This window comes from Heterocephalus glaber, unplaced genomic scaffold (assembly GCF_053883595.1).
Source record: "Heterocephalus glaber isolate CG9 unplaced genomic scaffold, H.glaber_assembly_v1.0 deba00001733, whole genome shotgun sequence".
Lineage (NCBI taxonomy): Eukaryota > Metazoa > Chordata > Mammalia > Rodentia > Bathyergidae > Heterocephalus > Heterocephalus glaber.
Genome location: NW_028258444.1, coordinates 186,789 through 197,785, shown reverse-complemented (window position 1 = coordinate 197,785; position 10,997 = coordinate 186,789). Strand labels below are relative to the sequence as shown.

Below are 10,997 nucleotides of genomic sequence, written 5' to 3'. Positions count from 1 at the left end.
GAGAAAATTTGAATACAAGAGAAAATAATCCCCAAAAGAAGTACACCAAAAAATGTGATACCCACTAACTATACCATCAGGTTGTTGATAAAGGTATCAGAATAGGCCAGCTTGATGACCTGAGCAAGTTTACAGAAGAAGTATGGTATCTCCAGGTCTGCACAGAAGGATAGCTGCAGTACCACCAGAGTGTGGAGCAGGGCATTCACAGTGCTAATGAGCAGGGAGAGTAGAACCAGCAGGACACAGAGGTGGGGGTGCATGATGACTGTGTACCTCAGATGGTGACAAATGGTCACATAGCAGTCATAGGCCAACACTGTAAGGAGACAATTTTTCAAGCCACTGCAAAGCAGAGCAAAGAAGGCCTGGGAGAGGTAGCCTGTGTAGGTGATCCTCTGACCCTGTGCTTGGATGCTCACCAGCATCTTTGGAAGCATGGATGTGCTTACAGAGATACTGGTGAAGGAAAGGCTGGAGAGGAAGAAGTACATGGGGGTGTGGAAGTGGGAGTCAGAGCTGATGGTCAGGATGATGAGCAGGCTTCTCAAGATGGTGACCAGGTACATGGACAGAAACAGGCTGAAGATGAGGATATGAATCTCTGGGTCATATGTCAGTTTCAAAGGATGGAATTCTAAAACAGCTGTTTGGTTAGTGAGTTTTAAGTAAATGATTAATCTCATAGAAAAGATGGTGTGAAAAGTAAAATAAAATGACTTGATTTTAGACAAGCAGCAGGAGTATGACATGGTGACTTGTTAGAAAGGAAAATCCTTGGTACTGTTTCAGTCTCACTAATGACAAGATATGGAAATGAGGACCCATGATTCAAGTAGATTTCATATATCTAAAGATTGAGAACCAGGGTTTTTCCCAAAAAATTATCTTCTTGTGTATACTATGGAACCAAAAGGCTATTCAGATATTTTTGTCACTGATCCCTTCCATTCCTCTTCTCTCTTCTCCTCCTCTAACTTTGATACTCTTTATTGGAAACCAACACTTTTTCACACATTGTGTAAGCACTGAGACTATATGAAATAAGGCATCCAATTTCCATGAGAATTTGTTCATGTTTTCAGTGAAAATAAAGATGAGAATAAACTTATCGAATATGTCTTCTCAAGTCATAGTCTGTGGTGTTGGCATCTGAAGGGCTTGTCAAATTACTGTCAAGATAGTTGATGCTCTCTGATCCAGGAAATGAATTCACAAGGACATGTAATGTACACTGTTCATGTTTGGCAAACACTGAGTCAGAACTTATGTTGTCTGGCTGCTGGGTTGATTCTCATGACCAATTTCTGCCAATGTCTGTGAGCAGCACAAAGTCAGTATTGCTAAATGATCACATAGGTCTTTGAAATTTTGAGTATAGTTTTCATCATAAACACAGATTTTTGTTTCCCTTTCTTTCCAGGTATGGCCACTTCCACCACTTCTACAATTAAGCATGGAGGGAGGGAGAAATCCATCCAGGTAGACTTGAACAATAATTAGAAAAGGTTTCTTTCAAATTCAAGCCCATAAGACTCTCCCTGGAAGTGCAAGAAATCTGCTTTAGCAATAAATTCTAGAAGAAATGGGTAACCATGTTGAAAATACTGTCTTATCCTAAGTGAACGTTTTCCCTAGTGAGAGAGGTAGCATGTCATTACACAAAATAAACAAGTACTAGTCGCATGAGGGAAAGAATGAAATGCAGAAGCTCCTATGTAGACAGATTGAAATAAAAAGCAGTTTGTTACTCTTGTCAAGATGGCAGAGATGTCAAGATGACACCGACTTAGCTAAACAGGTTTCCTAATAAGAGGGTCCCTGGAGAGCAAAGGTCTTCCTCTCTTGGGGAAGACAGAAGCAGTACCATGCTGATCATCATTTGATGTGACATTAGATTCACACACTCTGAATTTAATTCAGGATCTGGTATTTGCTTTCTGAATGAGGGAAAATCTTCAACTATATAAGAAGCCAGGGTGTCCCCATGTGCTTAATGAAACTGCTTGATGAATGTGTTCTTTAACTGTACTTTGATAATCGTTTGTCAGTTTAGAGTTCTCCACACATTGTGTATCTTAAATATACAGTTTTTCTTTAAATATACACAGTTTTGTAAGTAAATTGGGAGGAAACTGCATGCAGATGTTCTGATTGATGAGAAATGAATGCAGCAAAGCAGTCAACACAGTGCTGGCAATTGGAACTGTGGTATTGATCTCTCCTGTCATGTGTATGATAATAGCAAATGATGATGTTCATCCCATAGAAAGAATAAATGTCGGGAGTAGGGGAGAGAAGAAAGACAGAACATCTCCAGCATATGAAATGCACACTTTGGGGGAGTGTTTATGTGCTGCACCTTCCACTGGGAATATTGGTTTGCAGAAAAGCACAGAAAGATGTATCAGTGACACCGAAATTCCTTTGGCATGGACATATAATATCTAACACTGAAAATGAATTAAATGCTAAATTCATTAGACACAGAAATCACAAAACTATGGCTACTTTAACTAGAAGCAAATGTATACATAAATAGCATTCCTTGAGAAAACTGAAAATATTTTAACCTTCCCAGATAAATGTGTTTTACTACAGGTTACTGTGGCATCAAGTAAAATCATGCTGGTCGGCATTCATCACTCACCAATTAAAACCTAATCTACTTTATGAAGGGGCAGGGGATTTAAAAAAGAACCAATCTGTATTATGCTCATGTAACTACTCCCTGAGATGATTGCAAACTGCATGTACTGCAATCATATACTAATAAAAAGTAAAATAAATGCTATCTTAGGATAAAAACTCATAAACTTCATTTTCTTTTAGACATCTTTAGTGCAAAAATATTTGGTGTATATTTGATACCTCCATTTTATATTCTTGCATAAACCCGATTTTTGTCTTTCCCCAGGGACACTACCACACCCACATGACATAATTATTCTGTTCACTTTTCATCAAATTGATATTATTCTTTCAAAAAATAAAAATTGCCGAATATGCTTGGTGAGCTTTATACATATACAGTCTTATAGCATATGCTATTTATAATTGATGCTCTCTGGTAATTTTTTAAAATTATCTTTTGCATATTTAGTCCTTTTTAAATTTTTACTACTAGAGTATCCCATTGACTTGTCACAATACAATTTAATGTCCATAAGTGATAAGCCTTTTAACATATAGGAAGATGATGGCAGATAGATATGTAGATAATAGACAGATAAAATAATAGTTCTATAGAAAGCTAGATGGATAGATGTGACTACATTTACAAAATAGAGCTATGCATTTGGGGAACCCCATTACATTCATGATATCTTATCTTATCTTAGAGAAAGGAAGATGAATGCAGGAGAATATAGTTTACAAATTGTGTGTACTTATTACTTTATTTTAAAAGATCTGAAACAATAGTATAATGTCCTAGGTTTTAATTCTGTAATGAGGTGAGTGGTATTGTTATCATTATTAACTCTAGTCACTCTGTTGTTCCTATATGAACTATTTCAGAGTTTTAAGAAGAAGAAAAAGGAAAGACAGTACCTCTGCATCTCCACCTCTCTACCCAGTGCCCTTGAATCACCTACCAGCATAGAACAAAAGCTTTCTGTATAATGGTGGATCAAAACCACTAAGATAAATCAAGGAGCTGATTGCTTTGAGCCAACTTCTGTACCCCCTAAAATTCATGTGTTGAAATCTTTATCCCTAGGCATATGGTGGTATTTGGAGATAATTCTTTCAAAAAGAACTTAAGTTAGAATATGCTCAGTAGGGTGAAGCCTAATCTGATAGGACTGGTATCTTTATAAGAAGTCACTAGGACAAACTCACAGGCACACATACACATATCCAAACACATACACACACATTGAAGATGCAGGGAGAAGATGGTCAGCTACAAGCCAAGGAAAGAAACCAACCTTGCTAATGTGTTGATCTTTGAATTTCCAGACTCCGCAACTGTGGGGAAAAAATTCTGTTGTTAAGTTACCCCATCTGTGGTCTTTTGTGTCAGCAGCCCCAGAACTGTATACCCCAAGTGAAACACCTTCCCCACCACCCTCCCTAAGTAACTTCAGTAAATTTAAAGATATTTTACAAGTCATCAGGTCTGAGAAAGAGCACGATTCTGCTCAGAATAAAATGGGCCTCATCCTCATGGAAAGTATAAGGAGAGCAGGAAGAGAGTGTGTGAATATTGGTGTGAAGGAACATGAGAATGTGAAACCTAACAGACTGGCAGGGGTCGCCTGGGGATTTAATTTGTTTCTTATCATTTTATGCATATAATGTCATCACTGCTTCCCCTGAGTGAAATTTAAGTAGAATACCATTCCTCATGTCCAAATCATCACCTACGAGACTGGCTTCACTGAGAGTGATGTTCAGCACATCCAGGTGTGGAAGGCAGAAGATCAGTTGTCAGCCCTGGTAGACAAATTAACTGAGGCAGGAGGGTCTCACTCAGGAAGGTCATCCTGAAAGTGGGTTTAGGTGTTGTTTCCTACTTAGGCCAGTCTGTGGAGTGACTTGGTCACAGGCCAATTCCTAGTCTCTTCAGAGCACATGAGGGCCTCGATATCCAAAGCTACTCATTAGAGTACCTATTTTCCTATTGTTACTGTTCTAGGAGTGTGTGTCCTTAAAGACTGAGAGTACAGAAAAGAAGAATTCAGGCCAGCTGATCTCCTGACCTCCAGTGTCATGTGCACCACCTCCAGTTCTCCCATGGCTTATGCTCTGCTCACTTCTCAGATCTTGCATACATAACCTGTGTCACTCTTCCATTTTTGCTATAAACCAAGTGATTTATATGGATTTCACAATATTAGAAAGGTGTGAAAATACATGGGTATGGATAATATAATTTCTATTAATGAAACTCATAATTTTATTTAAATTTTATATATTTTAAGTGGTCATGAAATATATCTTTAATTTTTTAAGCCATTGAAATATTTCAGTATGATTCTAAGCTCCTAGGGCCATATAAAAAGAAGTAACAGGCCAGATATAACCCAAGAGTCACAATTTGTTGACCCTAGTCTGAAAGAACGTTAAAAGGTACACTTCACTGAAGTTGTAGGATTCATCTGTGGTTTAAATATGAGCAGAAGTCTCCAAAGTTGGTTAACTTTCTCTAAAAAGATATTTTTAAATATAATAGTAGTATAAATATGACTAAAATGTGAAACTGCACTCATGGTATGTCCTCTTGTCATTGAATAGTTCATGAATCTTAATTTTTTTTCTATTTTTTACATAGAGGATTCTAATCTATTTTTTATTATTGGTGTAGTCCCATATGTCTATTTTTGATTTTATTTCTTTGCTTTGGGGTAATATATAAGATCTGATAGTATATACCAAATATTCATTGAAAATGAATTGATATGCAAAATCCATTCACCCTCTGAAACATTATTAATTGTCTTCCTCTTGACCAGGGTCTCTCAGCCTTGCCACTACTGATAAGGTAATCAAGTCTCTGCTACTTAGGTGGGTGATGCTGCCCTGTGCTTTGTGAGATGTTCAGCCGCATCCCTGGCTTCCATCTACTAGAGGTCAATAGTACAGTTCTCATCTGTAACAAGCAAAAATGTCTGCAGACATTGGTAGCACATAACCTGCTGGGAAACAAAATAATCTCAGTTGGGAAAAATTTACCTTAGACTCTTTCTGCCTCAGATTATTAGAGAGCTTGATACCAGGATTCTCATTCACATTTAACAAAGGGCAAGTCCTTCAAGAGGAGCTAAATGACAAATTCACTGTGGTTCTCTCTGAGATACCTTCCCATGACTAAAACTCAGGCTAATTGCTTTTCTGGGCACAAAGTTCTTACCAACCAGGAATCCCCGGGATGGGTTATTCCTCTACAAATGGACACGATTCACCCAATAGTGGTCAGGTCTCAGAATCTATGATTAGCATAGCCTTCCTGAAGATTCTTCCATTTCAACTGTGCTATTTCTCTCAGAAAAGTAACAGTTGTCAATGAAATAGCTGGTAGCTCTCTAGCTTCTCCCCAACCACTACCGTGATGGCTGTGGCTGTCTTATAGACCCCATACCTGCTCCAGATGATGTCTTCTGGACTCCACCACTGTAGGGAACAGAGGAAGGGGATGTTACCAGAACTTCTGCGGCAAGTCCTAGTCTCCTGTGAGTCATGGCAGCACTAGGTGAATTACAGGAAAGATAGAAAAATGAGACTGAGAAGAAGCTGAGCTTTGGGTCTGATCAGTGCTGCTCTGGGCAGCAAAGACAAAAACCCCTAGCTTGCAGCACTTTTTATTCAGTACATCAGGAGAAACAAATGTAACAAATGAATGTGTAAATTTCAGTATTTCACATTGGGATAAACAAAGTGTAACAAAAGACTGAGGGGCGGTGGAAATCTAAGAACAATGAGAAACTATGCAGATGAAGATTTGGTTCCTCCCAGGGTGTCTCCCACAGGTGTGGTCTTTTCCTGGAGCATTACAGCATCATGGGATCATTGAGGTCTCAGTTGTGATCCTAGACCAAAATGGAATTATGTCTCAGAATGCCATAGCTGGCCTATAGGTGGAAGAACTAGGCCTAATCAAATGATTTTTCCCTAGAATTATGTAGCATTGCTCCCAACACACCAGGCTCAAATTTAACCTAATTATAGAATTTAATTTGGACCAATCAGTAGGCTCAGATCAGAAGGCTTGAGTTTAAACCAGTTTGGACCAATCAACAGGCTCAAATTTGGTCCAATCACAGGCCTGATGGGGCTATAGAAGCAGCAGTCCTCTCAGAGGAAGACTCCTGTTGTATTGGAACCCCCACCCCATGCTGCAACAATTAAGCCTCACTTTGGTGGTCCTGTAAATCTGCTCATGATTTACTTCTCAGGTAGTGTGACCTCAGAAGGTTTTGTATGGACAGGTATTGATTTATAAGAAAGAACTAGAAACTCTAGGGGCTGTGATTCCTGAAGAACTCCAGAGACCTGCAGCAGAGAAAGATCATGATAGAGACCAGCAAGTGGCACAGCTACCCAATGTTATCCAGAACAATTCAGCATTGAACTGTGGTGGGCAGCAGCACCCCACAGTGACAGAGACCAACAATTGGCAATGTTGACAGGCAGCATCCATCACTGACTCATGCCAACTGTTGGCATCAGGGCCTCCAGCAGAGCTGAACTTTGCTGGCTCGTGATTTCCATCTGAAGAGAGCAAAAGAGCCCTCAATTGCTTGGTAACAACAGTAGTGGCATTTCCTGTGTTCTCTTGATTCAGCCTCCCCCAGTTATAACAAAATCTCACTATATTTCTCAAACCAGGAAATAGACATTAGAGCAATACTGATAATTAAACTACAAAAAAGACTAGGGCCCTCTTTTTAAGAAATGGAGGAAAGAGGACTTTATAGATTTGAAGTATATCTGAGCAAAACCTGAACCTGATCAATGACTCATTGCATTATGAAAGAAAACAGCTACCTCTGGAGATATAAATGGTTTCTCACTTCCTAGTCCCAACATGCGTACCTCCCATTTATGAAAGGCAGAAAAGAAAGAAAATAGGCAGTGAAGGAAAGAAGGAAGGAAGGAAGACATAAGGAAATAAGGAAGGGAAGGGGGTTGGAGGGAGAAGGAAGAAAAATAAAGGATGAAAAGTTAAGTAAATGGGAAGGGAAAATAGAGAGGAGAAAGGGAAGAAAAGGAAGGGAAGAGAAGGGAAGGAAAGGAAAGAAAGGAAATGAAAGGAGAGGAGAGGAGAGTTAAGGAAAGAAAAGAAAGAGAAAGAGGAAAGTGGAGGGAAAAGGGAAATGTAAAGGAAGAGGGAAAAAATTATTCCAGAACACTACTTCCTGTGATCATAATACAAAGTGGTTCCATTTGATGTATTCTTTGCTCTTCTTTCCCAATTTAATGACACAACATCTATCAGCATTAACTATGCTTTACATAATATCAACTTGAGCCTTTAAAAAATAAATATCATTGCAGAATGTGTTGAACTTTGTTTGGAGATTGGAATTATCATAGAGGCTAAAAAATGCCACCTGGATTCAACCACCAGAGGTTTTAGAACAATTAAAGAAAAAGGATAAAGGAATTGAAAATTATCAGGATATGTTATATGTGTGTATTGATTCCCCAAAAGAGAAGTTATTATTATGTATTACAAGCAGGCACTAATGAAAGAAATAAAGGAAAGAAGGAAAGAAAAAGCAAAAAATAAATATTTATTAATTTTTATCTATTGAAGAGAGAAAAAAAATAATGCCTAACTGACCTACATAAATGAAACCAAAATTGTAGTTTTGCAGTGTCATTTTTTTCACAATCTGGAGTGCCTTGGAGAAATGGAAAATGCCAGATCCAAGAAGAAAATATTCTAGATAAGCCTAAGTTACATTGTTGTGTTAGGTATCACTAACAAAGCCTACTACAGTCATGTGGAAGGATTCAGGGAACAGTTTGAAAGCCTTATTGACAAAATACAATCAATATCAGTATCATTTAGAAATAAAAATGGTAATAGAGAAACAGTTAAAAGATTAAAATCAGGCCAGGGATTTAGCTCAGAGGTTCTACCACCTGCCTCACAAGTGCAAGGTCCCGAGTTTGATAGAGTTAGATCTCCAGTACCAAAAAATAAAATGAAATAAATAAATAAAAATAAAAGATTAAAATTCATTAGTTTGTAATAATGGTTTTTAAAAAAGAAAATGAACACATACTCATTGGCTATCACACTTGGGAGACACTAGAGAATCAGGTCAATATTTTGAAACCTCATAAATATGGAAATAATCTAAAGACTCAAGCATTTGCTTCAATTTTACAAAATAAACGTCATTCAGGCAAAGAGTTAATAAAAGCAGTTATTTAGTGAAAATATATCTAATAAATGAATTTCTAAAGGAATATTCTCCTTTTTCAACTCACCATGAAATTATGGATCTAGGCAATGATCCTTAATGATTGCTAGTGACATATGATGAGAGACAACAGAAAAATAAATATTAGCAAAGAAAATTTGCAGCACAACTTATGGAGTATTTTTCCCTTCATAATTTAATTCTGAACCTAATCAATCATCTATCTAGACCTAAAGATCAATTTACTGTAGCTGGGCATCATGGCACAAGCCTGTGATCTCAGTAGTGTGGGAGACCAAGGTGAGGGAATTGGAAGATTGAGCCCAGCCTAGACAACTTAGTGAGAACCTGTCTCAAAATAAAAAATAAAAACAGGCTGAGGGTATAGGTCAGCATGAAAGCCATACTTTCACCTCCCAGCACTACAATATTAAGTAATTAACTAAACATCAACATATTGTTGTAATTTAGCAGAAGATGTCAAACAGTGACATACAAAAATGATCAAGAAAATCTCAACCATTTATTCAACAAATAAATGCTTTCAGCAATAAACAAGAAGGAACTAAATTCTATATATTAAAAGAGATTTAAGATTATGATCAAGATCCCATGAGATGCCAGTGTGGACCAGAGTGGCACAGGTGTAGGCACTCCCAGCCAGGGCCTTGCCCTGACTCCTGCCACTTGAGCCCACAAGCTCCAGCCAAAAAAGTTGTGGGGGGAATGAGCTGCACAGGTGCACAAACAACTGTCAGAGGCCTGCCCCATACAATCGGTGTTTGCAGACCCCAGTGAGAGGAAAGTGTGGACCAGAGCAGTGCAGATGCTGGCCCTTCCAGGCAGGGTCCTGCCCTGATACCATGGGTAAGTGTTTGCAGATACCAGCAAGAAGTCTGAGGGGACCAGAGTGGTGCAGCTGCAGGCACTTCTAGCCAGGGCCCCAGCCAGACCCTAGCTGCTTGGGCCCAGAAGCCACAGCCAAAAGCTGCCTGGGAAAGAGCCACACAGGCACACAAGCAACAGCTAGAGGCATGCCCCAATACCACTGGTAAGTGCACACAGATGCAGCTAGAAGCCTGCCCAACCAAATGTACAGGCCCCAGCCAAAGTCCCTAACAGACAATAGCTATGTAGGAGGGCAAGCACTAGCCAGAGGCATGCCTAGATACCATCCTAAGTGTGCACAGGCCCTAGCCAGAATCCCACTCAGACAAAAGAGCAATGCAGGGATCTAGAAAGCCACCATTCTGAACCCAGGAATTGGTGTAGTGGTGAGCAGGAGAGAAAAGGCCATTATGTGGCTTGCTAAGAATTAAAGACCTCTGGGTGAGCCAAAAGTTGCCTCAATAAAGGCACAGCAGCTGCATCTTTTGAAATTAGAAGACTTGCAAGCAAGCCTCAAAACCAGACTTCCAGATCACCTAAGGAAATCTCAAAGGGGAACAAGATGGAACAATCTGATACTCAACAACCTGGACTCCCTGAACTGGTAATGAAAGAGGATCTGGAAAAAATGAAATCAGAAATAATTTATCGGATAACAATAGAGATTGTGTCCACAGCACAAGACAGGATTAAGAAATCTAGAGCAAAAACAAATTTAAAAAAAAAGAGGAGCTGAGGAACACGACAGAATCACAACATAGAATACAAATGAAATCCATAAAACAGATGGAAACAGATATCCAGGAGATTAAAAACTCCATTGAAAGTTTACACAGCAGAACAAGCCAATGAGAGAACATAATTTCAGATATACAAGACAGGATTACAATTATTGACTGGAAAAAGAAATATCTCTTAAAAATAGCAAGGGGTCACAAGAAATCTATCCATCAGGTGATAGATGATGCAAAGAAAAACAACATAAGACTGATCAGAGTAAATGAAGAAAAGGAGAGAGTGCAATCGACATTAAAAAAAAGAAAAAAAACCTGTTCAAGAAGTAATGGCAGAAAACTTCCCAAGCAGGGGAAAATAACACCCCTTCAGCTTGCTGCCTGGCCTCTGCTGTTTCTTTTTTCTTTTTTTTTTTCAGGTTAATCAATTTTAATGGAACCAAATGATTATACAATAAAATTTTATATACATTCAGGAAACCCCCCCCCCCCCCAT

At 38.7% G+C, this 10,997-nt stretch overlaps 1 protein-coding gene across 1 annotated transcript; it reads right to left on the bottom strand.

Moving 5' to 3' along the window:
* Positions 1-68: 68 nt before the first annotated feature.
* LOC147821450 (olfactory receptor 7G2-like) lies at positions 69-494 on the bottom strand. Its single transcript, XM_087199954.1, has one exon. The coding sequence runs from the start codon at positions 492-494 to the stop codon at positions 69-71; it is 426 nt and encodes a 141-aa protein (XP_087056080.1).
* Between the last annotated feature and the right edge of the window lie 10,503 nt (positions 495-10,997).